The 26,564-nt window shown below is 34.6% G+C and overlaps 7 protein-coding genes and 1 non-coding gene across 9 annotated transcripts in view; 1 reads left to right on the forward strand and 7 right to left on the reverse strand.

Moving 5' to 3' along the window:
• Window positions 1–601, reverse strand: part of LOC148174821 (adenylate cyclase type 6) — an 84,313-nt gene extending 83,712 nt beyond the window's left edge. The window contains exon 1 of the mRNA XM_088035765.1: window positions 409–601. The gene's annotated coding sequence lies outside the window, so the exon portion shown is untranslated. The remainder of the gene's footprint in view (window positions 1–408) is intronic.
• A 5,088-nt stretch (window positions 602–5,689) lies between these two features.
• yps (Y-box binding protein ypsilon schachtel) lies at window positions 5,690–11,226 on the reverse strand. Of its 2 annotated transcripts, XM_088036233.1 has the most exons (6): window positions 11,034–11,225; window positions 10,329–10,426; window positions 8,421–8,746; window positions 7,996–8,320; window positions 6,737–6,769; window positions 5,690–6,568 (listed from the first exon to the last, which is right to left on the reverse strand). In XM_088036233.1, exons 1-6 carry the CDS (start codon window positions 11,107–11,109, stop codon window positions 6,524–6,526), a joined length of 903 nt encoding a protein of 300 aa, XP_087892359.1. In that variant the 5' UTR covers window positions 11,110–11,225; the 3' UTR covers window positions 5,690–6,523. The 2 variants fall into 2 exon arrangements, with proteins under 2 accessions (XP_087892359.1, XP_087892360.1); XM_088036234.1 differs by lacking the exon at window positions 6,737–6,769 and having other exon boundaries at window positions 11,034–11,226.
• Window positions 10,028–10,163, reverse strand: LOC148174834 (small nucleolar RNA SNORA53). The gene has a single exon (XR_015770217.1). It is a non-coding gene; the product is annotated as a small nucleolar RNA SNORA53 (small nucleolar RNA).
• Window positions 11,227–11,487: 261 nt separating the features above from the next.
• On the reverse strand, window positions 11,488–14,359 carry fws (Conserved oligomeric Golgi complex subunit 5 four way stop). The gene is made up of 11 exons (XM_088036326.1): window positions 14,215–14,359; window positions 13,907–14,160; window positions 13,698–13,860; window positions 13,481–13,641; window positions 13,197–13,433; window positions 12,933–13,150; window positions 12,742–12,885; window positions 12,561–12,694; window positions 12,321–12,509; window positions 12,078–12,270; window positions 11,488–12,028 (listed from the first exon to the last, which is right to left on the reverse strand). Exons 1-11 carry the CDS (start codon window positions 14,264–14,266, stop codon window positions 11,521–11,523), a joined length of 2,253 nt encoding a protein of 750 aa, XP_087892452.1. The 5' UTR covers window positions 14,267–14,359; the 3' UTR covers window positions 11,488–11,520.
• Window positions 14,360–14,391: 32 nt separating this feature from the next.
• mTTF (mitochondrial transcription termination factor) lies at window positions 14,392–15,899 on the forward strand. The gene is made up of 3 exons (XM_088036327.1): window positions 14,392–15,157; window positions 15,204–15,454; window positions 15,502–15,899. The coding sequence occupies exons 1-3, from the start codon at window positions 14,624–14,626 to the stop codon at window positions 15,881–15,883; spliced, it is 1,167 nt and encodes a 388-aa protein (XP_087892453.1). The 5' UTR covers window positions 14,392–14,623; the 3' UTR covers window positions 15,884–15,899.
• On the reverse strand, window positions 15,879–16,943 carry l(2)k14505 (ATP synthase mitochondrial F1 complex assembly factor 2 homolog l(2)k14505). Its single transcript, XM_088036328.1, has 5 exons — window positions 16,829–16,943; window positions 16,586–16,779; window positions 16,429–16,539; window positions 16,191–16,371; window positions 15,879–16,143 (listed from the first exon to the last, which is right to left on the reverse strand). The coding sequence occupies exons 1-5, from the start codon at window positions 16,896–16,898 to the stop codon at window positions 15,893–15,895; spliced, it is 807 nt and encodes a 268-aa protein (XP_087892454.1). The 5' UTR covers window positions 16,899–16,943; the 3' UTR covers window positions 15,879–15,892.
• Window positions 16,944–17,066: 123 nt separating this feature from the next.
• On the reverse strand, window positions 17,067–24,958 carry Cul3 (cullin 3). Its single transcript, XM_088036017.1, has 8 exons — window positions 24,419–24,958; window positions 23,677–23,874; window positions 20,659–20,844; window positions 19,775–20,536; window positions 19,555–19,725; window positions 18,695–18,802; window positions 18,522–18,646; window positions 17,067–18,466 (listed from the first exon to the last, which is right to left on the reverse strand). Exons 1-8 carry the CDS (start codon window positions 24,482–24,484, stop codon window positions 17,767–17,769), a joined length of 2,316 nt encoding a protein of 771 aa, XP_087892143.1. The 5' UTR covers window positions 24,485–24,958; the 3' UTR covers window positions 17,067–17,766.
• Window positions 24,959–25,466: 508 nt separating this feature from the next.
• Window positions 25,467–26,457, reverse strand: LOC148174839 (coiled-coil domain-containing protein 43-like). Its single transcript, XM_088035352.1, has 2 exons — window positions 26,183–26,457; window positions 25,467–26,136 (listed from the first exon to the last, which is right to left on the reverse strand). The coding sequence occupies exons 1-2, from the start codon at window positions 26,357–26,359 to the stop codon at window positions 25,681–25,683; spliced, it is 633 nt and encodes a 210-aa protein (XP_087891478.1). The 5' UTR covers window positions 26,360–26,457; the 3' UTR covers window positions 25,467–25,680.
• Between the last annotated feature and the right edge of the window lie 107 nt (window positions 26,458–26,564).

A 26,564-nucleotide genomic window follows, 5' to 3' on the forward strand; every position in this document is an offset into this window, starting at 1 on the left:
TCAAATTAATTTACATTTCATCCACACTAAACTTTTCGGACAACTTTCACAACAAACTCTAACTTTCCAGGAGTTGTTGACCAACACTTCATAATGCCCGAAAACCAATACACGTCTTCAAACACACCGGAAACCCCGAAAAACCACAGATAAAACTATTCTGCGTCAATTTAACCAAGCGCGCAATTTAAATTCATAAACTATCCCGCTGTTAATAACGGTAATCCGACAAAAGCAAGTCGGTAATAGAATATTAGTTTCAAGTACGCGGTTGTGTAAACAGATGCAACAATTGCTGCCATTCTACCCATCGACTTTATCAAATATTGATTCACAATCATCGTAAATCCGCACAAATACCACGTTGGAGCGACGTCGAATTTTTTGCAAGAAGTCCTCAAAGTTTACCTTTAAACTGTCCGAGAGCGAAGTTGACCAGCATCCATGTTGCACGTTGGTGAGGACAAGTTGTCACTGTTGTTCACGACGACGACGACGTCACAAGTTTTGCGAAAGTCGCGGTAACTGCAAAGTTCGCGCGTCGACTGGCGTTGAGACGCGAGCGCCTGCTACAGGTGGTGAGGAGTCGTCATTGTGCGCCTACGCATCGTCTCTTTTACGGTGATAACGCATCTCGACAACACGCAACAAATAATGGAAATTAAATGCTTGTAATCGTCATGTTCGATGTGGTTTAGTAGCGAAAATGAGCGTCCGGAAGTTGTAGAAAGAAGTTGCGAGTTTGAAGAAGTTCGCACGTCGAGGGAGTAGATTGTAACAAGTAGTCGGAACAATAAACTTGCGCTTATTTGAGGTGCGAAAATGAGAAACAGAGGAAATTGGGGTGTTACCAATATCTTTGATCATGACTGATTCGATAGTGAAGAATTTCAACGTGTGAACACGCTGCGTGGAGGAGTAATTAGATTATTTATGCACCACCGTGTTCGTTATTCGAGTAAATCAAATAATGATTATGGTTGAATTATTTCACGCGTATTTATTTACGGTATGGCTGCCTAATTTTGTTTGCAGGTTTGTTCCTAATTTATTGCTTCTCAGTTCTGGAATTTTATGTTTTCCTGAAAACTTGAAGGGGGAAAATAGCGGAAAATAACGACAATTCCAAGCATTTTGAACATTATTATGCAAGACCTGCTATTTTTAGAACGGTTTACTAAAGTTTCACTAGACACAGAAAGAAATCCAGAATACATATAAATTTAATTAACAAATGGCAAAAAGTCAGAACCATGACCGCACTAAAATTTGAGTCCAACGTTTTTTATATCATGTGACACTTTTATGTAGTCTTTTGTGGATAATGTTTTAATTATTTCAATTTTTAAAGTCATAATTTAATAAGCTTTTCAATGACCTATAAAACTCATCGCTAGAGTTAGTTCTTCCCATAAAATTTTTAAAAAACTAAGGTATCTTATGTCCAAGAAAGTGTCTGTTATTAATAATTTTCATATGCAATTTTGCATATATCTAAAGAATAAATAATTACATCTATTTTCATCGTAATATGCATCACTAAAAAAACTGAGATTTTATCTTTTTGACGCGCTTAGAAGTTACAAGATAAAAAAAACATTCAGAAATTTTTCAAAAAATTAAAACTCTATTATTTTTGGCGATTTCTTTAAAAAATCAATGCCATTACTTACAAAATCGCAATTTCCATATTAAGTTTTATTAAAATGACTAATGCTGACGCTATCCAGAATAGGTAAATACTTTTAGATTTTTTTTGATGATGAAAGTTCTTAGTTTGCTTATGACCAAAAAAAATAGAAAGTGGGAATCTTTTAAAGAAATTCAAAGAAAAATTTTCTAGAAAACACAGTAGGTAATTAAATTATTAAAGACATATCAGTCTGTTGGAAAGTTTGCACAAAATACGAAGGTGGATGTCACTAAAAATGTTTTTTTTGTATCTTTACTTAAAAAGTATATAAAGTATATAAAGTATATAAAGTAGTAAGTGCGGCAAAATGCATTATGAACAAGTATCATACGCTATTTTTTCTATTTCGCCTTATTTTAAACGAAAAAACTAGATTTCGAAATCTAGGGAATTTTAGGGTACCTAGTTGGCATTTTCAAAATGTTCAGGAAAAAAAATCGAAGAAGTCAAATCTAATTTCAGTCAGTGTGACAGGTGTAACGTTTTGAGGTTACCGGAGCACAAGAGAGCCAAGAGAGCGAATATGTTGATCATGATCATGCTGGTTCTCTTGCATCCAAAGAGTTTTTCTCCGATGAATTATTAAGCCAAGTACAACAAGAAATAATAGTGTATTGATCGATTTATCATGGTTTTTCAAAACTAAAATCTAAATTGTCAACGTTGATGGCAGGTTGACGGTTTGTCTGCTGCAAACCTAAGAAAAATATAAGTTCCTGGAAATATTGGCACGAGATTGGTCCATTACGATACCGAAATACGCTCAAACGCGTATCGAAATATCTTCATTATGAACGCGAAATAGAAAAAAAAAATAACGTGTTTAAACCGTATCGAAACCATACATCTTAACCGTTAAAATAATGACGTATTACATAAAAAATTAAAGTGCTTTTAGATCGAAATTTTCATTAGTTTTTCTCAAATATCTTGGCAAAAACTAACTCCTCTTACATAGTTCATTGGGAAGCTTATTTAATTAATCTTTTTAACGATGTATTATAAAGTTTCATAATTTTCCAAGTTGTTAAGCAAAACTGACAAAAACAAAAATGAAAACGGTGAACTTAAAAATATATTTTTTTAAATATCTCAAAATCCTGACCTGATTGAGCAAAACCTGCTTTGGATTCAAAATGAGAAGATAATTCTACATTTCCCAAATATTTCATCAATTCCTGTTCCCAATGACTTTCGCTCGACTTTTTAGAGCTGAATTTTCTGGAAATTATGCATTCATTGTAGTTATATTGTATCTAATTGTAAAACCTCGTCGTTACCTGAAACCCCCTTTATTAAAGTCTCTCCTTTTATGCATTTTTATAAGTAGGTACTTATAGAACAGCATAAAGTTAATGCTTCAAACAAGTCGAAAATAATGTAGTCAAGTAAGACGATGGAACCTGCAATTTTATAATGATCATTATCGTTATTGTGTCGTGAAGAAGTGATTTGAATTTTTAGCGGAAGCCCCAGCCATATTAGAAGACTTTGTTCTTGTGGAAATTTTGTAACTACACGTAGGTAAATATGCTTATTCAATAAAGATTTTTCAGCAGAAATTTTATAAGAGTAGTTATCTTTTGTTAACATAATTGACAATGCAAACGAACGTTATCGATGGTTTGCTAGTTATCTAATTTGCAGCTATGATTGTGAAAACATGATACTATTTTATCAATACTTGTTAAAAGCACCAGCCTACCCAAAACTTTGTGAAACAGAAAAAACCTTACATAAGTGTTTCAATTAACGTCACTGCCTTAAGGAAAATGATAATAAACTCCAATTCTTATGTTCGACAAAAATAGGACAATCGTTTATCCAATCGAATCGATATTGATTGTATCATAAATTTTTCAACGGATATTTCTAATAATAATAAAGTTGAAAGAATTTATAATTATTATGAGAATATATATATTTACTTTGTGTTCAAAACACCATAATAAATATCCGTATTTTTTTAATAAAAAATTATTTGACCCATAGTAAAAATTATATTCGTTGTGAAAACCTGTTTTGGTAAACAAATTAGGATTTCGAAAAGACGAATATTTAGTGTAATGAATGGCTTGTTGCCAATACAAAAGTTAACACTTGTTCTTGTAAAGTTAACGTGGGAATTAAATTTATTTCTAGTTTTTCGTATAAACAATCGTCAGTCATGTGCTTTGAAAAATTTATACAGAAATAGTCCCTTTTTCCAAATATATTACAAACACGTTTTATTTTTGCTCGAATCTAAAATAGCACACCAACTATTCGTAGAATGATTGACACTAAACAAATGTACCTATTAGCTTTACTTTTCGCGCAATTGACTCATTTCGTTATAGTTATAGTATGTATTTACTCGAACAACTTGTTGAATGTAATATAAAGAATAATTATTTCTCAACTTGTAAAACACATTAAGAGTTATAGAAGCAATTACTCTGTATTTCTGAACAAGCGATTAATTACAATCCAACAAAACCTATGAGCACGTATATGCAATTCCGGTCAAATGAACAGCTAACTGGAAGTTTCATTTTGTTGTATATTTAACAAAGAATTCCAGGAATTATTTAGATTATTGCACAGTAAAATCAATACACGGTAATGGTAAATAACATACATTCACATACTGGGCGATTTTTTATCAACTACTACTGAGGTAGTCAAGCTTGTCTACTCCACTTTCTGGTGTATTAGAAAAAATATTTTTATTTATGACTTTATTGTAGTAGTATACCTAGTCATAAATATCGACGTTTGTAGGTCTTGCCAATTGCTAATTTAATTTCAGATTATTTCAAAAAGTAAATAAATGTGACGGAAATTATAAACAACGATTCTTTGGAAAACAAAAAATTCAGTTATAAGGTCGCGAACAAAAAATTGTTGACACTAAAAATTCTCTTTTCGCTTTTATCGGTCCGAAGAGAAATTTATTAGAAGAAAATTGCTCATGAAAATGAAAACCAACACAACAATGTGTTTTCTGCAAAATAGTTGCAAAAAACAAAAGTGGGAATCGCTGATTTAACATTTCTCTACCACGATTATCGCTAAAACTAACGGGAACTTCGACAAAGACATTTTTTGCCATTTGTTCATTAGCGTTTTTATTCACAACTTTTCGATGGACTGAACTGACATTGACATTGGTATTGTTACCTCAGCAAACCTGCAGAAAATTTTAATCATTTTTTTTCGAAGACGGTGACGTTTCGAAACGCGAAATTTGGCCATTATGTCAAACTGTGTTGTCTGATATTAGAGCTAAAATATTTGCACTTTATTCGGGTTCGCTCTGTATATTAAAGTAAAACACAATTTTTAAATGCCATTCATTTCCTATAAAATTTTCGCCAGAAAAACAAAAAAAACAACAAAATTATGTTTGTTCTAATTTCAGTAACGGTCCTAATTAGTTCTATACAGAATTTGAAAAGGTTCACTTTTGTAATTTATAAGCTTTTTGCTATGAACTGATAAAACTTATCTTCCAACATTTAGTAGTAAAAGCGCTAGTAAAGTTTTTTCTATTGGTCGAAAAATTAGGGTTGAATGCAGATGTGGAATTTTGCATTTAAGCGACTCAATTATGTCTTAACATCTACTTTAATAAAACGACAAAAATGATGATATTCATAACTAAATAATTTATCCACGAATGATGCTGCCCTCTATCCGTGCATCATGTGAATGAATCATACTGAATTATAGATTTCTTTTAAAATTTAATTTTTTTGTAAAATAAGAAGTGGAAACAATTTGCAGCTTCATTAAAAAGATTTCCACATATTAAAATGTAAGAAATAAATAAAGCTCCACTTAGTACCTACTTACCTTAAGAAATAATTTTCTTTTCAGCTTTTACAGCTTATTTAAAACTCCATTTGCAATTATTTTAAAATCACTTGATGATGAAGACAAAGCAAACTTGAATAATTCAACACTCATCAGAAATTTTCATGGAATTCAGGGTAAGTAAATAAATAATTCATCTTTCAAGAACAGTATTTATTTCCCATTTTACAACTGCTCATTAAATCAATATATACAAAAAGGTCTTATAAACAAAATAAGCTGCAATCCAATTACATTGAGAAATGTTTGCAAGTCTGAAAGGCTTTTAAAGTATTCACAGCAAATTACTTACATGACTAGCACCCAAAATACCGACGAATTTACCGAAATAAATAAAATCTTTACAATGTATTCGTTATATGTAAATATACGAAAAATCCCTACAAAAATACCTGAGAAATAAACCGTTCCTTTTTATATTTTTCGAATTTTTTTGTAATTTTTTACTTAAAGTTCTCTTCCCTGCTCTGCAACTGGGAAAAGACAAGTTGCAATCATTTTTTTTGGTACAACGTCCACCAATAGTTGTTGTTCTGTAAAGGTAGACGTTGAATTTTTTGTGTAGTATTTTTTATTTGTTATGAGGGAAAAATTATTTTGCAGCAAGACATAAGGTCTTAAGACATTTCAAAAACGTACTAATGAATCAATTAAACAATAATTACAGTTTGTCGCCGCTTTCAATCGGGTTGCTTTATGTAAACACTTCACAAATTATCGATTTTTTTCAAGGTTTTTTATATAAACATCAATTGAGAAATATATAAAAAGTATCAAAAATGTAGACGTTCCAACCGTCTGGAAAGCTTCGGCGCCAAACTCGGAAAGACGCAGTTCTGAAGGAATTAAACTTGATGTACACACAAATTAAACCGTAATGAAATGCCTTTTGTCTGCTTAAAAACTCACGCGCTAATAAGTTGTTAACATAGTATGGTTATAGTAAGAATGGTGGACTTGAGCGCGACAACGCTAAGCCGTGCTTTCAGTGGTGGTGTTCTGCACTGGCTGACTCTCCTGAAAAGAAGAAACAATATTACCACCATGACCCCACTTATAAAATAAAGGTTAAAATATTAACATGCAAGACATTCATTTAACAATAGCAATCCCAATTCCATGACCCTTGAAGAAAGCAAAGAAAAACTAGAGAAACACACAGATAGAAAAAGTGATGTAACTTACTTCAGTCTTCACCGGTCCAGTTGCTTCTGCCTGCTGAAAATAAAGAAGAAAGAGTAAGGGGAAGTGCATGGAAAACTAATTACTAACATGAAAATGTAGGAAGTTTCTCTAATTACTACTTGCATTGTTTTACTAATTCGTATTAATTAGAGTTCTCTAGAAAAACGAGCTCAATGAAAGAATATTGTCAAAGGACATCATTTTATGTGCCTGAATGAGAGATGCACAAGCAACACATTTAAATGGGTAAGAATTCAAAGCAGCCGACGATGTTTTGGTTGCAATGATAGCGAGTCATTTTCTGTTTATTCTGATACTAAATTTTCTGTAAGTAATTAATATCGATCTAAATAAACAAAATAATCCACAAGATTTCTGTATTATAGTCAGAATTTTATAACTTTGGTTTAACTCCGCCTACCTTTTAGGCCAATAGAATTTTGGATGAAAGTCTGATTCAATCTGCAACATTTTGATAGTTCGTTGATATTTATCTGAACTTAGGGTAGATCTGTCCACACATTAGAAGATGAAATGCCATAAAAATCGACGAAGGTTTCACGATTAATTGAATTCCTGCAAGACTGCAAATCTTCTTGACAAGTGTGACACTAAAGCCGTCAAATTTTTAATTATGATGAGTAAAGGAGGCTAGCCATTCCTTAATTCGACAAATTCAAATCGTCATTTGTTTATGTGGGCGGGGTTAAACCAAAGTTATAAAATTCCTGCTATAATTTCCTTTGTTTCAAAAGTTAATCCAAAGTTCAAGACCTTAGGCGGGCTTCGCATGTTCCTAATTCACCAAACCAACGAAATAATGGTGGAATTTCTAAATATTGATTGGATTCACGGCAGTACTACAAGCAGTTTATTATTACACACTTATTAAATATTTTCAACCCAACTTTCGTTTTGGCTAGACCGTCAGATGAATAATTAACAATTCGAAATTAGAGGAAAAGTCTCATTAAAATCCGTTAACTTGCTATAAATAAAATGAAAAGGTAGTAAAATTTTCACCAATGAATTCCGGTGATGAAAATATTTTGTACCGGTTGCTTTGTGCTCATGATTGTTTCGTCTAAGCTTAGTCATGTCAAACGGAAATAGAAAAAAATAAAAATATCAAAATTATCAGCCAACAGTAGTTTGTGTGGGTTGCAACTACCAAATTATCAAGACCACGACACCTACATTTACTTCTATTCCTACGAGCTTAACATTTTAAAAAATAGGAAGGACCAACAGTAATTTACCTTGTTGTTTCCGGACTCGGACTGGGAGTTTCCGCCACGGGGACGTGGTGGTCCGCGTCTACGGTAGCGGGGACGTTGTTGTCCACGAGGTCCATCCTGACCAACCTGTTCTCCAGCCTGGCCCTGGCTGTCTTGAGATTGTGGTCGTCTTCCACCGCCTCTTCCGCCACGGAAGTTTCTACGGAAAAACCTTCTTGGGGGTCCACGCCCTCTTGGCGCATCTCCGTTTTGATCCTGATCGCTGCCTGGTGGGGGGCCACGGTACGGTCCTCTGTAATAGCCACCGACGTAGCCGCCGCGCCCGCGCCTAGGCCTGTACATATCACTGATACATATCGTTGAAAAAAATGTTATGAACCACCACTTAAAAAAAAACACAATAATACCGCAATTTTAGATGTAATATCGAATTTTTATTGTCTCACCTGTAACGACGCGGTGGTCCGTTACCGCTGCCGCCTCCTTCACCACCAGACGCAGTCCCGTCCTTGCCACCTTCGCCTTCGCTTTGACTCTCTCGTGGTGGTCCACGTCTTGGTCTAGGTCCGCCACGGCCGCGAGTATAATACCATTGGCGATAACCTCGACGACGGTCAGCCGCATAGGGTGAACCTCTCACTGGCTCGCCGTTGGGACCGGTCACGTTCGCCGCTTCATTTCCCTTTTCACCGACGACGACGCTAAACTCGACGATCTCGCCGTCGCCGACCGAACGGACGGCTTTCTTAGGGTTGTTTTTGATAATGGCCGACTACAAGAAAAAAACAAATTAATAAGCAAATATAAACAGTGATTAACTATGCTAATCCGCTTTTGTACCAATACCTTCAGCACATGACGCATAGTTATTTAACCTTTCAAGAATCAACAAAGAAATACATTTTTCACCAAAAATTTACTTTTAAAAGTTGTGGAAGAATCGTTTATTTCTGATAACCGTTCCCGGATCATAAAACATTCCGAAAAGAGCCATAAAAAGTAACACGAGGAAAGTTGTACGAGCATAAAATATCATCAATAAGGCATAAACTCGGAGAAATTGTAACATTAATTTCCAGTTGAATTAAACTTCCCATTTTGAATAACGCAAACATATTTTGCGAACCTCTTAAAGTCCTGAATTGTTTCCATAAAATATCGTAAAATCCAATGACTTAATAACAAAAAATATGACTGTCAGAACAATTGTTGAAGGTTGCCAAATTGAATACACACGTGGATTGGCAAATACTTTTCCAACTCAGTAAAACTTTTTAAAATTAAGAAAATTAGAACGAGAATATTAGATTTATACATTTATACAACGCTGTAGAGCAAAATATTTTGATAAAATCCACAATATGTACCAACTGAGACATGTTATCAAATAGATAAATATTTTGATACGTCGACATTAAACAATAATTTTGGGTGTTTACACTCGTGCAAAAGATAAAGCTGTAACAAGCCGATTTCAAGTTGGTGGCGCAAAATTGCATCAATTTAGAAGTAACCTGTCAGTTTCTAAAACTGCAATTACTGCATTACTTGGAAACACTTTGAGTACAAAAAACCGAAAGTTGCCGAAAAAACAAGAGCATCAATCAAAATAAATGAATTGTAAAGTTCACCATTGAAAGATCGTGGTTTCTAAAATTCAACGATTATAATTATTTAACGGATATTACATTGTGATTAACGTTCTTTCTTGCCCCATCTTAAATTACCAACTCCATCAACAAATTTGAATAAACTAATTACAACTTTCAAAGTCGTATCATTAATCAGTTTTTTAGGAATTTTAATTGTGAGCAAGTTCATATAATCCATCAAATAAAAACTTAATTGGACTTACTGTTTTATCTAAGAAGTGCAACAATAATTCGAAATGGGATTACGTGTGATAAAACTAGCGATAAAAATGGGAGTTTAGTTTTATGACATTCATAAATTGCAACAATAAATTCCAATTCCGTCAGCGATCGTTTCGAGTGATTTTTGCACCATTTGTGACCAATGAAATTAACATGATAAGTTTTTGCGTTCTTTTTTAGTGTTCCCCAAAGTTCAATTAGCTGCGAACATGAAGCCGACAACTGCATTATTGAACATTGGAGTTGTCGTTCTTTAGCACACCAATGACTCAAGCATCTCCTTAGGTAACCAGAGATGGATCTATGGAGTGTGCATTTTGATAAACAATGAATATAAACCTACAATGTTTACATGACCTTTACATTTGAATAAAATGGTCAGGGCCTTGAAAACAGTGCAAGGAAACGTTGATAAGAAACACTATCAATTCCAATAAAGCAGTAAATCACAATTATGCATACAAATGAAAAATGACTTACTTGGTGTACAAAAACATCCTCCTTGGTGTCGTTTCGGTTGATAAATCCGTAACCGCTCTTAACGTTGAACCATTTTACAGTTCCAGTTACTTTGCTCGCTGTAAAGAAAAAAAATGGTTTGAATTTTTTAGGGTCTTTAGGTCTCGTGTGTTGGTATGTATTTCCCCCCTGCTATTTTTTGTCCGTTTTTTATACCGTTTTTTCGCCGGTACGCGTGGATAATTAAATTACAAACCAGAAAGCCAATTATGAGATTTTTCACCTCAATTCAAACCGGAAATTGAAAGAATTCGCTAAAAATAATCATGACGCAGTTGATGGAACCGACGCGCTCAAAAGCCGGGTCGCCTCCACGTGACGGCTACATTTATAAATAAAATGCATGATGGAACAAATTTATGCAATAATTCAGCGTAAACAAAAACATTTATCGGGATTTGCTTGAGATTCTGTTCTACTCGAAAGATTTTACCGCGTCCTCTCACAATGGCGGCAGCAACGCGCCAAGCCATGCCAACCAAAGAAGGCGACGATTCCAAACAATTGCCGATCAAAGGAAGAAAACGTCAAATTTCCCAAAAAATGTCAAATCGAAACGAAATATATTCAATCCGCAGTCCTTTCTTCGGAAATGCAGCCATGTGCTTCGCCGAAAGAAAATGGACGCCGGGCCCACACGAAATTTGTAAAGTTTGTTTTACTCACCGAGCACCTCTTTCTGTTTCTGCGCTTTCGGCGGTTCTGCTGCTGGTTGTTGCTGTTGTTGCTCAGCTTCAGCCATGATGGTAAAAGGGCCGGTTGGCTGATGTTAAACTCCTCTTTCCACGATGTTCTTCCTTCCTCCTTCCTGCCTTTCACAGTTGTTGAAGATCTTGGCGATGTTCAATTTTTTTCAACGTTAAATAAACTCTGTGAAACAATCACAGACAAGCGCCGTATCATCGGTCTTTGTTTTGTACATTACACACGCGAACGACGTGTGTGGGTAATCAAACAAAACGCGACCAATCAAAGCGCATGTGCGAAAGCGTTTTCTATTGGCTAATTATGAAACTATTGTTTGTTTATTAATAATCGTACCACTAGAGGGCTGTAACGACTTTACCAGTGGCGTAACACATAATAGAGTAGTGGGAGTCACATAAAATAAATAAACAAATCAGATAAAATTTTATTTCAATTAAACACTGTCTTATTTACGACTCTTCACTGCATTTTCCAAGAATTTGCTCATCACAGGATACACAGGATCGTAATTCACCGAGTTTTTTTGCCTCACTAGATTCTCATACTTCTGCAAAGCTCCAGCAATCAAATCCAGTCTGTCGCTTTCTGATGGATGTTCGTCCAACCAAACCGACAATTTCGGAAGAGACCACGCTGTATTCTGATGAGGACTCGCTAATTCACTTCCAGCGTACGAAAAAAGTAATAACAAAACAGTACTGTGAGGAACAGAACTCTCTGAAGCTTGACTAGCGACGATTTCTTCCGGTGTTAGCGTTACCAGAGATGCCATAGATCTCAGAAGTCGATACGGACGCCCCAAGTCGCTTAGATGCGGACAAATCACTTTGAGACAATGTTCTAAATGGAGATAATCGGAATGCAGACGGATTCGGCCCCCTTGAGACAAAGGACGCAAAAGCGAAGAGTGCCGAACTAAGAGTTCTATACAGCGAATGGCAATTTCGCTGCACCTACAAATTAAAATTTAGCGAATTATGACGAAGATACGAAATTAATTACTTGGATAACAGAACTTCTTTGTTGTTAAAATTTGAAAGATACGTGTGATAGACGCGTGTTATAAATTGGGTGAGTTCACGCATGTATGGGCTACATGGAACTGAATTTCTATTAGGCGGAATTTGAAGCTTCGCCCAATCCGTTTCAAGATGTATTGTTACTACAATTGTCTCTATTGAAGATGTAATTGATACTAAAAAAAAGAATTAGAAAGTCAGATAAATAACTGAATTGACTACTCACCCACAATGGGTTGTATAATAGCCGCAACTAGATTCTCAAGCACTTGTAGGCTTTCTGTAATAATACTAGCACCACCCGCTGGAATACTTTCTTTCATATTAGATAACATTCTTTGAATTTGCACTTGGAAGTAGTACAAAGCGTTGGCATACAAGACATTTCTTTGTTGTCCCGAATTAGCGTTTCCTCCTAGAATAGCATTAATAATTGAAAGGTTTTGTTTTCACGCATGCAATTTACCAATAACTTGTGCCGCTTCTGGTCCCGTTTCTATCTGCTGCTCGGTCTTCAGCGCGTACATTTTAATAGATTTGGAGACATTCTTGCATATTTTTTCACTCAAATTTTCTTCCACCAAAGCAACACTTAATTCACTGAAAACAAACGTTTAAAGATCACGCCTTTGAAATGTTTTAATTACCCAGTGATTGTTCTAATTAACGAATCAATCTGATCGTGAGATGGCACTTCGCCTTCGGTACTAAACATGGACTGGGCTGGATCTAACAATCGGTTTAATGAGGAAGATAAATACGAATTTTCGCACTTTTCTAGAACTTGTCGGCTAAAATTTATACAATAAACAAAAAAAGAGTAATTAAAGTAACTTACTCAAAGACGAACTGATCATATTTCAGTTTTTCATACATGTCATAAAAACACTTTAGAAATTTAGGGTAGTCTTCTTCTAACATTTGCTGGACTGCCGAAGAGCTACTCTTAATTTCAATCTGAATCAACTGGCCGAGTTTTACCCAAAATTTCGACGCTATTTCCGAATCAATGCTTTGTGCATTTAAGTTATTGATTGTAATTTGCAAAAATTTAATCTGTAAATTAATAATTATAATACATTTAAGTCGTCGGTTGACTCACTTGTTTGCAATTTTGATAAATCTCTTCAGAAAACGCCTTCTCTATTTCAATCCAAATTTTATTTCTGAAGCCCTGGGAACTCGTCATGGTGATACGACCAGGTCCTTTGCTCACTTTAGAACCACTTGAAAAAGTACTTAAGTCAAAAGCTGCTTTGAGGCATTCCCTGCATTCACTTAAACTGTTTTCAGTCGTGGTTTGAAGAGTACTGTTGATAACGCCCAAGTTGATAAAAATCTAATAATTTACAGTTAAGGAGAGTTAAAAAATAAGTAAAAAAATACTTGTAAAGCTGTAGTAGTTTGTCCAACATTCTCATTAATTATACCTTGACTCAGTGACCCTGTTGCTAATTTGACAACTTTTTGCTGTTGGGCTCTTATGTTCCTGAGCTCTGATGTCACCGCGTCGATGTCTTTAAGGTCAGAATCAGAAGCTAATTGTTCTAAAATTATAATTACAATTATGAAATAAAATCTCATCTCTCAATTTTTTATTCACCTAGTTCATGCAAAATCGTCGCTTTTTGCACAGGATCAGTTGTGTTAGATAATCTCTTACTCAACTGCTGTATTCTATTGACTTGTCTCAAAATATGACTAGCCAAATGTAAACGCCCCAAAACTTTAGTATGGGTTTCTAAAGCACTGTATGGTCCTGCAATCTACAAGAAAAAATTACTCAAAGAACCACCAATGAAAATGAAATACTTGATTTCTGAGTCTTTCAGCATTGGCAAATAAATTCTGAACATGACCATTCATGGTATTTAAAACATTCTCTAATTTAGTTGCATGATTGCCTTGTCTTAACAAATCATCATGTTTTTCCAACACTTGCTTCTGTAACTCGCGACTGATTAATTCTATGCCTTCGCCAAGTTTTTTGACTTGCTCAGTAATAGTTAAAGCTTGAGGAAGAGCACTGTTTTTCGAATTTGATTTCAAGAAACATTTATAGAAGTCTGGAAAAAAATTGTCGTGAAAACTGATTTTACGAGAATTAATACCACTCTTACCGTCATTCTCTATTTGGTCGACTAAATCACCGTCTGAATTAGCCGTATCCATTGGAAAAATTCTTTTATTTTTATTTCGAGTTTTTTGCTAACCTACAACTCAAACGTCATTAACTTCAAAACTTGACAACTTGACAAGTAGAGCTACTGGAGTAGACCAATTGTATTACCCTAGTAGTCTAAATCTCCTTCTAAGGTGTAAACACGTCACTGGTAAACACTGCTGAGTGTAAATGACATAAATGTCAAAGTCACGTCAAAGTTATTACACTAAAAATAAATTTAAATTATTATTTACGCATATTTCCAATTTATACAATTTTTTTAGCATCTTTTTTACCTGAATAGCAACCCAAATGTGTAAACTTTTGATATCAAGCTGTAGTTTACATTTCAACATAACCTAACTATGGCAAGAAATCTAAACCATTTTCTGAAATTTGAATGTGTTTACCGTCAGTTCCTGAAGCCAAGTAGCTTGAAGCTTCCAGTCCCTGAGTTTTCTTACGTGGCGGCTGCTCCAGTCAAGAAAAATCGGCCAGAAGGACCAGTTTATAAAAAAACCGATCATGAGTTTAAAGTCTCCAGAAAAGCGACAGTTCATTGTCTTGAAAGCATCCTGGGCATCAAAACCTTGGATGCCTTACACATTGTCTTAAATAATCCATGTTTTCGTAATATTCCCAAACAAGTGATGAAAGAAAATCATGGTTTTTATGAGAAAAAAGGGCTAACGCGTGAAACTCTTCTTCAGTACCCTGAATTACTAACAATTTTTGATCCAGAGACGAAATTAAATGAGATAATAAAGCTTCCATATGATGTGAACTCACTAGCAATTCTTCTAGTGTTGTCAAAAAGCAATTTGATGAAGTTTGTCTATAGTGAGGTGATGCTAAAAAAATGCGACGGTAAAATAGCAATTCTGTCAAATCTCTTACAGGTAAATTAAATTTTCCGTTTTATTTTTGTTTCATTAGTTTTTTCAGATCAGTCCTCAGAAAGCGTGTGAGTGTATAGCATACAAACCTATTCTAATTCAACTATCTAACAGAAAAATGGAAAACAACTTGAAAATATTGATAGAATATGGTGTGACTTCAGAGAACATTTGCAATGATTTGTGGGTTTTAAAGTACAGTGAGAACCTCATCAAAACGCGTCTAGAACTCGCAAAAAAACACGATATTGAGACCATGAAAACGTGGATGGTAAGAGCCCAGGAGAAGATATTTCAAATGTGAGTAACTCTCCAGTTAATATCACAGTTAATTGGTTTTATTTTAGTCATGTGCAAAGAAAATCCGACAATAAAAATATCCTGGGGGACAACTCTTTAGCTGAATATCTTTCTGAAAGGCTAGAATGTAGCGTCACGTTTGCAAATTATCTTATCCTGAAACAACCTTCACTAAAAAAGAGAAGTTTGAAGAAAATGAAAGAACTAATTGACTTCTTGTATTCTCACGGCTTTACGTCTCATCACATTTGCAGGGTTCCTAAAATTTTAGTTCATAGTGTTGAAACTATCAGTAAAAGATTGAAACAACTGGAAGAAAAAGGCATTCAAATTGATAGTCTTTCTATGTTAACAAAGAGTCAGAATCAGTATATGCAAACTTATGAAGCTTTAGTCAAAAGTAGGAATAAAGGAAAAACCAACAACTGACTAATTGTTTTATTGAATCGATTTATCTTGAACTTTACTTGACTGAGAATTAAAATAGGTGAAGAGAATGACTGCAGACAGACGAGCTTGAAGGTCTTGTTGGCTCAAGTCATGGGCCCATTCCACGCGGCCCCAATTCCCAGTTTGGTACTCTTCTTCTAAACGGGATAGTAAAACTGCTTTTTCAGGAGTTAAAAACTGTTCTACGCTTGCGAGGGTTAAAATTACTGATTTTAAAGTGTCTACTCCATACAATATTCCTAAAAAAAAGATCTAGAATTTAAGCTTGCAAAAATTGATTTGATACCGCATATTGTTGCAAAATTATGGGATAAAAGGTGTTTATTTAATATGGCTTTGTCTTTTTCGCTAACGGGGGGAATATCCATTTGCTGTGATTTTACAAGATTCACGTCAAATCTCTTATTGAACCATTCTATGACTGGATCCCACTGTTCTTCTTGCACTTTCAACAGTTCTTCGTCTTCCTGTGGTAAAATTCATAATTATATAAAAATAGAAGTTAAGCTGAGAGGTGAACTTACATTCCCTTGAAATAAAAGAGTGTCAGTATCTAAATAATTTGTTATATAATTTGCCATATCGTATTTTGTTAGATTGTTGGGATTATCTATCACAGTATTGCATAATGTTGTCTAAAAACAAACAATTAGAAAACATTTTTTGTAATTGTTCACACACCAAATGCATACTGGTTTGGACTATGTTCTGTTTCTGTGCATCCCATTCTGTAGCTACAGCTAGGGCTAAAGGTTCACTTTCTACAGTAAATAGGTTCCCTTTGGGTGTTTTCAGCTTCCTTTGGTCTAATATAATTTCAAATTTTCCTTCACTGCGAAGAATCCCAGTGTTTTTATAAAAACGTTTTTTAGTAGCTATAAATATTAATTTAATGTCTCGTTTCTTATAAAATAAATAACTAACCATAGTGTCTCACTTCTTTAGTTGCAACCTTTTGAAACCAAGAAAAACCGTGCAAAAGTACCCGTAACATTTTTTAGGTTACCGAAAATATAACCCAACTTAATTTTTAAATGTCTTCACTGAAATGTCTACATCAAATTAGTGGCAAATTTAAATTTTCTTCTCTTGAGTGATCGAAATGTTAAACAAATTAGTTGCGATTGAACTTTTGTCGGTAGAATAAATAAAAACGGAATCATCGACTTCACTGAATTTTAATCTCAAAAAATCGTTTACACTGGCTTCAAATTTCTAATCTGGGCTTTCTCAGAGAGCATCAAACAAAACAGGGCTGTAAAAGGGAAGAAAAATCGACATAAAAAATTAAAAAGTGAGAAATTCTTCTTATGAAACATTATGTCCATGTTTATTCTTCACTTCATACCTAACACAAAAGAAGATAAGAATTTAAACAAAAAAATATATAGACAAATTTTACAATCGTAATTAGATTAAAGCACAAAAGGATCAAGTCCAGTAAAAATGCGAATTTTACATATTAAAAACATATTGATTTATTTTGTCATAGAGATAACGAAGAATTTGGTGGTGCCAACATCTGCTTGTTGAAATCCTGGACAAGTTTAAATTTGACAACTGTTCACTGATCAGCACAAATAGAGAACCTGTGATTTAATAATTTTCCTTAAATATGATGAAAATATGTACAATGTTCAACTGGATGAACTGGAAAATAAATATGAGAAACAAATTGGATGAAATAAAAAAAAGATAACTAAAAAATAAGAAAAACAAAGTATTTAATTATGCGCATGTTGCGCAAGAGAGTTATAAGGGATCGCTTTTTAATAATTTAATGTAATTAAAATTTTCATATATAGTTTTGCGTTGAAGGATCCACTCACATATTCCACCAAAACAAAACAAAACAAATAAGTTCAAGCAACGTAAGTGTAAACTTTCCTGTCTTCAGGTGTTCGCGCTAAGTATTCTCGTTCTATCAAGCCTTCTATTCGTTTCTTAATAATAACAGGTGATGGTAAAAATCTGCTCTTCAACTGTTCAGTCACTTCAGTAACCAAAATGTTGTGTGGCATCCTCTTCCTCGACTTCATTATTCTAACAATAGCTGCTTCTATTTCGTGCTTTCTGTCTTCGTCTACCTTATTCCTAGTTTCACGTCTTTCAGGTTCACTTTCACCTTTAGCCGCAACTGTCTGAATTTTGACTCTATGCAGCTTTGACGTAAAGGAATCGTTAACATAAAACTCGTGGCTAGATTCTATTTCTTTCGTTTTGGGATTCTTTATTAAAATCCTCTGTGTTGCTTTGCCCATCGCTAATGATTGCAACGCCCTTATCAGATCCCTTTCAGGTATATCCGACTCGTTCAAAATTTCTTCATAAGTCAGTTTTTCATGATTATTAAACAACATCAAAACAACCATTTGGTACGTCGAAACTTGAATGATGTGCTTCCTTGGACCTGTTCTTGGAGAAATCGAACTGGTCGACGAACACGCGCCCTCTTTATCCGGATCTTCTTTCTTCGGCCCGAAAAATATAGCGTTGAGATCTGCATTGCCTAATTGGGGCTGTAACGTCAACTGCCTCCCACTGTGTTTGGCTAAATAAAACCTAAAAAACACGGGAATCAGACGAATGGCATCTGAGAGTTTGTGCAAATACCCACCTACTAAAACATTCGAAGGCAGCTAGTGGAATAGCGGGAATGTGGCACTTGGGGGTGGCGCTCTGCGTAGGCCAGAACCCGGTCGTCAGAACGCGCATGAATAAATCCACCCCGCATAAACTTGACTACAACACAAAGTCACACACAAGTTCAAGCATAATTAAGATAAGTACCTCGGTTTTGGTGATATGATCCTTGAACTCATCCATGATGGTATTGGAAACGGTCATATCCTTGAACATACCCTCTAGTTTCGAAGTGAACTGACAACCGCACTCAGTCTAGAAGAAATAAAGTCATTCAACAAACCATATCCATTTAAAAACTCCGTTATTTTTGTATCTTGTTTTACACCGTGATTATTGAAATTTTGTAGGTAAAAAAAACAAACAAGAAAACAAATTACTACTTTCTAAATTTGTGTAATTGATACATTTAAATGCAAATCTAGTTAATAAAAAACTCCCAAAAAAGCTTTGGCATGCCCCCGCATAATTTATTACAGACAAATAAACAAGTTCAAAATATCGCGAAAATATAAAATATTAATGAATATCTTTACTTCAAACACGAAAGTGTTGTCATGTCACGCCTACATTTTGTCTGCAGTAACGAGGACTGAACAATGTTATCCACAGCTTTGATTATGTCAACGAAAGCACTAGCACTCGTGTGCTTTTCAGCGTAACAAGCACGAAATTTCACATTGCCAACTTATCTGATAACATTAACCCAGTTCGAGTTTGTACTTTAAGGGTTATTACCATGAATCCCATAATTTGTTAAGAATTAAGCGATTCGGACAATGCGATAAACTGTTGTAATTCAATAAAAAAGAACTTTGTCCATTAAAGAAGTAAATTCTTACGTCTTGGTACTTGTCTGTTGATTAAACATTATTGATTGATGTTATATTGAATGGTCTGACTGGAACTCAATGCTAATAATACCACATTAAATGAGGTGATAAGGTAGAAAAAATGTAATCAACGTGGTGTATTAAATAATAACGACGCGATTTTACATGCCTTACCTTTAGCTTAGAAATCATGTTTTTCTCCCAATCATCACTGACTGATTTGTTGAGAAGCAGTCTCTTTGCCAAGTGTTGTTTATAATATCGTTCGAACACATCCTTCTCCTGTAGGAATCTAAAGAGTACCATAGATTTGTCTAGAACCAGCTCAATTTCTTGTTCGGACATCTGCGAGAAAGGCCGTAAAACAAATTTTTTTCCTCAAAAGAAAACTTACCCCCTTGACACCTTTTTTCAATTTATCGTCTATAAATAACGAAAGGTATTCCGGCGACTTGGGGTTTAGATTTAGAAAATGTTCGAAATCAGAAGCGATCATCTGCTTGAATATTTTATCGTTATTGAACGAATTCTTCAAGAAATGATCGAATCGATCCTTCAGATCTAACAACGACTGGACGAAAGTGATGGCATTCGTGGATGGTTGATGTTCCTCTTCTTGTACGAGCGCCTTTCCCTGTTCTCTCAAATACTGACTCACGCAGTCAGCCATTGTTTTGAGTCCGTCAGCCACTCTGCCGAAAAGTTTATACATACAAGCAAGGTCTTCGGTTTTTTGATGTTTTAACATGTGGACGACGCCGCTGTTTTCCATTTCGACTATCGTTTTCATGTGTTTTTTAATGAGTTCTTCTTCGACCACCTCTACGATTCTGGATTCGGTGGATTCATCCAGGTAATGTTTCGCTCTATCAGATTCTTCGTTAATTCTGGCTTCTACTTTATTTATATACACGGACGCACTATTTTCGGCTAAAAACTTCTGACTTTCTACTTTGTAAAATTCGGCAGATTGTTGAAGGAAGGGTCGCTCGAAATCCTCTTCGTAGACGGAGCGTTGATTTATGCCGAGAACCATCAACATCTGACAGGCGTTCTTAATCGAGATCCTGTCGACTTTTTCGCCTCGTCGTTCTCGCATTACCATGTCCAAGAGGGTTTCACGTAAATGGTCGCGAATACAACCGTATCGCACAACCTTATAAAAACAAGAAAATATAAATAGAATACAGTAACATCATAAATTATAAAAAACGCACGGAGATTCTTTCACTGTTTCTTTTTTGTTATGAAAACAATAGTTTTTATGTGTAAATTTACCTGATCTCTAAAAATAATTAATCCCAAATTATACACGTTGTCAACGTCATTTTGTTGAACATAGACGCGATCCATGTACATGAGGATGTCCCGAATCATCACCATCGACGTTTGATGATCGTTCCAGGCTTGATTCAGCGTCATAAGGAAGCAGTTATGTAGGGCCCGAAGAACATCTTCCCGGACCTATAAAAAATAATATGAAAATAATTACCCCCTTAAACTGCATTATTTAAGAATATTATGTTAAAGCAAGCACAAAAAACATATGTATTGGTAATAACTTTCCGCCGGCAAACTTGACTAGGGTCAAAATTAAAAACAAAATTACTTAACCATTCACTGGGTGTTATTCCACATACGCAGTTGGGTTTGAACCCCAAATGTGAACTCCAAAACTCGAACGAATACCAATCATTCATCGCACAAGTTCAATTACAGCACCAATGTCCAATACGGCAAATAACATGATTTAACATGTCACGTTACCGAGGATCCGCAACTTGATGATTAAATTAAACGGACTTAGGGAACTCGCATTTCCAATATCATCAAACGGAATACATTGATAGAAATGACAACTTTGATCCTTTATATTCGTCCTTCAACAAATGCGGCCCGGTTTTGCATGCCCGAAAATTTTAGCAATAACAATGAAGGTACATGAAAATTTCATTATTTATCACAAGTACAGTTGCAAAGTCGTAAAGTCCGTCCGTTAACACGAGAGGTAGTAACTTTACTTAGAAAACACAAAAGCTCTTATCCATGTAACTACAGTAGCTGCCAGAGTTTTGTTGATGGATGTAAATAGGTACCACAAAAACAAATAAAATATGCTTTGACCGTAGCGTTTTTATTCATTATCATTATTCTTGTCGTGCGCACTTACAAGCATGCAATCTTAATAATCAAAATAGTCTATTGTTTAAAAAAACGATAATTGTTGATGCAGTATGTTCAAAGGTGGTTAAAATTAAGCAAAAAATACTTCATTAATTTCCCAACAATACATCCGGATATTTTAATTTGTTAGAAATATCATATTTCATGTTGCAAAGATAACAAAGTTTATATTGCTGCAGTACTATAAACACAATTGAAGTACTTACATATACATAATTTGATTGATAACAATGTTAGAGTTGAGCAAGGAACAACAAAGTGTTGTTGATAGCTTGAATTTCAAAGTTCGCGCCTTTAATTTATTACTGCAAAATGATGAAGTTTTAGTATAAATCGCGATTTGGTTTTACAACAATATTTGTTTAATCAAAATTAAAGGTTTGACAAAATGACCTGAATAAGTAATCGGTATATCTGTCAATTAATAGAAATAGATAGGGAATTTTCCCGAATCATCGATCAAATGATTAGAAAAAAATGCTTGATCCTTATCTTCTGAGTGCCACATGACGCTTAACTAAAGATGACTTGCCTTTTGAGACTTTTTATGAAAACTGTATTGTCATGTTTAAGTTTCTTTTCCCACGAGCCTCTCATTTTCATTTGGTTCACCTTGCGATAATTTTTAAACACACAGGATAGGAACCAAGTCCAAAATTTTATTCGCAATTATCCAAAATTCAGATTTCCAGGTAGTTTCAATATTATTTTACAAACCAAAAAAATTAATACAATTTATCTGTAAGAATACACATATCTATCGATCTGTTAATCCGATTTATTGGTTTGATAAATTGTCACGTATTAATTTGTTCAATTAACGCCACAAATTAGAGAATTTTTAAATTGGAACCAATAACTTTTTCTTTAGCGAACAAACATCCCCTTTAAGTTATATTGCATTTGTATAGAGCAATAAAAAATGTTTACACGATTTTATAATCGTGTAAACAGGTGCGAATTTATATATTTTTGAGGTCGTTTCTCCTGTTTTAGTAGGAAATTTGTTTACGTAATACTTCCACCAACCGTGCCCAAAACTTTAAAGAATAAAAATTTGCTCTAATTTACGAGCAAACGTTAAAATTTTGTTTTTAATTGGTGCATTTAAAAAAATCTATATCATATAAGCTAGCAAAATTTGTCATTTCGAAGTGACAATAATAGTACCAACCGATTTTAAATTCCAAGGCCCCCCGAACCGCCAGTGATCTGGTGCCTCCAGTTATTGTTATTAGGTACTTCAAGTGTCGTAGATCCTAATTTTCAGTAGATAAAAAACAATCCAAAACAACTACATTTTCTCTTCGAATCTAGACTCATTCCGATAAAAATAAGATGACATTGTGAACCCCAGTCACACAAATAATACGTATATCAACAATTTAAATTTGCGTGTGTTCTGTCACCACCAGTGCACCGCTCCAAATTAGTTTTTTTTTATTCCTTTGGATAAATTAAACAAAATTAATTCATGTTGGACCGTATTGTTTTGAAAGGAACTCCACGTTCAAAATTACAATAAAAAAAGATAAATTGTGTCCTCTGTAAATATGGTGCGTGGTCTCTGCAAGGTCAAGGTTATTTTTTAATTTGCATTTGGTCTCACTTAATTTCCAATCAACCGACAACTGGAGCCCCGTATTCAAATAAAGCACTTATAAATCAGTTGCACCTGATAATGTCATTTTGGTTTTAGCTGAAACTATAATAAATAACAATGTATAATACATTTTGGTGGTAAATTAGAGCCGATAATTTGCGTCAGAACGATCCAATAAATAAAAATCTAAAATGTGTGTACGAGTGATTCAAACTATTAATGATTCATTATACAATCTGATTACATTGACTGAAGAAAAAAACAATACTTCATGCAAAAGTCTGACCTTTTATTGCCACTACGACTTTATTACAAACATTTTTAATCGAATCCTTAGTTTAGACAACACAATTACCTTAATGTATTTTTTCAAAAAACACGGTTAATCGTAAATTGTATGTTTTTAGTAGCTACATGTTTTCATAAACAATTATTTTCTAAATAGGTCACGAATTTTCCTGAAGCAACTTGCTTGTTGACTGGTAATTGAAAGCCAGCTTCCCTCTTACCTTTGATTCTAAATGATGAGTAACAACCTCCTTGAGCCCTGTGTACAGCTTCTCTCCATGTTTATGTAGTACCATAGTGTAAGCATTTCTATACAACTCTTCGAAACTTAGACCTGAGTTGTTCTTTTTCTGGATTTCTTGAATGGCATTTTTGAGAAGGGCCCATATGCTTTCAACGTACTTCTCATCCATAGTCATCTAAAACAAGGGCCCCATTATTTAAATGTTCATTGTAATGATGATCAAGTACTGTTTTAAACGTGATGTCGCCAGGAGGATCATTTTGATCGCTAAAGTAATTGTTTTTCATTACTTAATACACGTAAATTTTGCACAATTTCAAAAGTGGTTATGAAACAAAAGTGAAAAGAAATGACAAGTATGACAATGTGGTGTGTTTTTTGTTTGAATCTTTCTATAAATATTAAACGAAATGTGAAAGAGTGAGAGTTTTGATTTTGAGAAGAAAAAATGGTTTCGTTGAGTTTTGAACTTGAGTTTTAATTGTCTTTGTTGTTTTTGGGAGAATGACAGGCCAAGGTGGCCATGATTAACTGCCAAATCGTGTCAAAAATCGAGCGGAATTCGAAAAAATATGCAAATTTGGCGGTGAGCTTGCATATTGTGATGATAAGTGTATTATATGTAGGATTTTCGATGGTCATTGATGATAATTATCGCGTGAGGTATCGGTTTGACATTTGCTTAGAGGACAATGCACTTCGAAATCTGGGAGACTTACTGGGAAGGCACGGATTCTCATTTTGCCTTCCTTCTTGCTGAGTGAGGAATTCTTGATTGCTGACATTTTCGTAATTGTTGACCACAAAACGGCACGCACCAAATTTAGCAATTACACGGATCACTCAAAGCTGAGATCGAAAAAGGTCGCTTTTTTCGGCGTCAAGTCTTTCTTTTTGTAACAACAACCACTCATCTTTAACCATAACACTAAACAACAATACACGTTCCTGTTTTTCCAACTTGGAGACGAACTTGGTATAGAAAAACGATCTCACTAGCGAAAGTCAATCACACGAGACAGATTTTAATTGGCGGAAAATCTCGCCGACCTGGACTACGATTGTCTTTTCGCATTACACGCGAATTTCGATTTTTGGGTACACAAACTTCACATCGCCATTGTCAACGTCGAAGAAAACGAAGAGAAAGTTCTTTTGCTTGCTGTTAAGCATTCAGCTGATTCGTTTTTTTATTAGGTTCATGCAGCGCTGCCAACTTGACACTCGATCAACGCCAATATCCCTGGATTCAGAGACAGACGTCATGTTGACGGCGTCATCGCCAGCGCGGGAAAAATGATTAATTGAAAATCAAAAAAGCCAAATTTACTAAAATCATTAAATTTGTAATTACATGTTGACTCCTCCAAAATTAGTAATTAAATGCAACAATTTTATAAAGACAAAAACTTGGTAGTAATTTTTTCAAGTTTTTTCAGTTGTCGGTTACAGAACAATACATCACTTTTTGTAGTTAAAATTGAATAGATAAAACCTCAAGGGGTGTATTCCCCGTTGTATAATTGAGGTAATAAATTCTTATTCATTTATACCTGGATGGTTCAGATAATCCCCGCCCTTTGAACATACAATAAAAGGTTTAGACCCCCTGAGTCGCCAGTATCTATCCTTGTTTACACATTTAATAAGGCACGTTTTTTTTGTTCCTGTAACCTGAATTCATTATACTTTGTTAATTATAAAAAGCGACATTTTTTTGTGTTAAAATGTAACAGTTTGCCCTTGAAGGGCAAATGAAACCAGCAGTTATCACACAACATGGAAGTACGCATTTATTTAAAAAAATACGAGTTAAATCCACAAAATGGTTACTTTAAGACTCACTGCACATCTTATAAAAATAATGTCATTTTTCTACATAAAATTGTAAAAATCAACTGTCTCAAACATTTCATATTTCACTCAAAAACAAACCGAAATTGAAAAATGGATAAAAACGGTCTACTTTTCTTTAATGATGCTACCTCCTCCTTTCCCCCTTCTGAGTTTTACGTTTCTCTTTCTTTTCCTCCCTCATCTGTTTCTGCTTCTCTCTGTCTTCTTTATCCTTCTCCTTTTTTTTCTGACTATCAAGTTTAGCTTGTTCACGTTTTACCTTTTCAGCATGTACAACTGATTGAACATTGGTGTTTTTCTCAATACTGTTTTCTTTATGGTCACCAACTTGATTTCCGTCATCATTCTCCTCCTCATCATCAGTCATTTGAGAATATTGAGATAAAATAGCCTCACGGATTTTCTTCTCTTCTTCTGTGTACTTTTTCTGTTTAGTTATGGCCAGAGATTGAGATTCAAGCAACTTCACTAGTTTCTCATCCACAGCTTCAGCTGAAAGTTGACTTGAACATGACTCTTTTGGTTTGTGAAACTGCCACTTTTCCAGCATTTCGTTACAGATTCTGTTGATATCTTCTTCCTGAAAAGGAGCCTTAGTTTGAACTAGATAAATAAAGAACACTCACGTTTTGAATGATCTCTGCAAGTATTCCTTGCAGAGCTTCGATTTTCTCTTCATTTGAGTCTTCGCTGTCCAAAATGCTCAAAATGTAGGAACCGAAAACACTCTCGTCTGTGTTTAGTTCCTCCAACGTGCGACTTAACCACGAAGAAAAGTCTTCGAGTGCGGTAGCCATCTTCATTTAAAAATGTAGGGAGTTTTATTTGTTGACTGATGGTAGTGTTGGTTTGACATTTTGACACCAAGGATAAATTGCCAACCGACCCAATTATGTAACTTATTGTAAAATTCTGTTGTTATTCCATTGTATTGACACCATTTTTAATCGTCAGTGTCACTAGTAAAAACAACTTCTTACGTAAAGACATCGTTTTTTACGTTTGAAA

Source organism: Gnatocerus cornutus, chromosome 5 (genome assembly GCF_029298725.1).
Source record: "Gnatocerus cornutus isolate USDA-ARS CGAHR chromosome 5, icGnaCorn1.1, whole genome shotgun sequence".
Taxonomy (NCBI): Eukaryota; Metazoa; Arthropoda; class Insecta; order Coleoptera; family Tenebrionidae; genus Gnatocerus; species Gnatocerus cornutus.

What these genes read in the sequence shown, in the direction of transcription:
- Cul3 (XM_088036017.1), bottom strand. Translation starts at nt 24,484, where the DNA reads ATGTCAGCAATCAAGAATTCCTCACTCAGCAAGAAGGAAGGCAAAATG. An exon ending in TAATTATTTTTAGAGATCAG is followed by an intron (nt 20,537 to 20,658) that starts GTAAATTTACAC and finishes TGTTTTTATAAG; the next exon opens with GTTGTGCGATACGGTTGTAT. An exon ending in ATCATATCACCAAAACCGAG is followed by an intron (nt 18,647 to 18,694) that starts GTACTTATCTTA and finishes TTTGTGTTGTAG; the next exon opens with TCAAGTTTATGCGGGGTGGA.
- LOC148174839 (XM_088035352.1), bottom strand. Translation starts at nt 26,359, where the DNA reads ATGAAGATGGCTACCGCACTCGAAGACTTTTCTTCGTGGTTAAGTCGC. An exon ending in TTGCAGAGATCATTCAAAAC is followed by an intron (nt 26,137 to 26,182) that starts GTGAGTGTTCTT and finishes GCTCCTTTTCAG; the next exon opens with GAAGAAGATATCAACAGAAT.
- mTTF (XM_088036327.1), top strand. Translation starts at nt 14,624, where the DNA reads ATGGCAAGAAATCTAAACCATTTTCTGAAATTTGAATGTGTTTACCGT. An exon ending in TTCTGTCAAATCTCTTACAG is followed by an intron (nt 15,158 to 15,203) that starts GTAAATTAAATT and finishes TAGTTTTTTCAG; the next exon opens with ATCAGTCCTCAGAAAGCGTG. An exon ending in CAGGAGAAGATATTTCAAAT is followed by an intron (nt 15,455 to 15,501) that starts GTGAGTAACTCT and finishes GTTTTATTTTAG; the next exon opens with TCATGTGCAAAGAAAATCCG.
- fws (XM_088036326.1), bottom strand. Translation starts at nt 14,266, where the DNA reads ATGGATACGGCTAATTCAGACGGTGATTTAGTCGACCAAATAGAGAAT. An exon ending in CTGAAAGACTCAGAAATCAA is followed by an intron (nt 13,861 to 13,906) that starts GTATTTCATTTT and finishes TTTTTCTTGTAG; the next exon opens with ATTGCAGGACCATACAGTGC. An exon ending in TATGATCAGTTCGTCTTTGA is followed by an intron (nt 12,886 to 12,932) that starts GTAAGTTACTTT and finishes TATAAATTTTAG; the next exon opens with CCGACAAGTTCTAGAAAAGT.
- yps (XM_088036233.1), bottom strand. Translation starts at nt 11,109, where the DNA reads ATGGCTGAAGCTGAGCAACAACAGCAACAACCAGCAGCAGAACCGCCG. An exon ending in AGGATGTTTTTGTACACCAA is followed by an intron (nt 8,747 to 10,328) that starts GTAAGTCATTTT and finishes TTTTTCTTGTAG; the next exon opens with TCGGCCATTATCAAAAACAA. An exon ending in CTGGACCGGTGAAGACTGAA is followed by an intron (nt 6,569 to 6,736) that starts GTAAGTTACATC and finishes TCTTCTTTTCAG; the next exon opens with GAGAGTCAGCCAGTGCAGAA.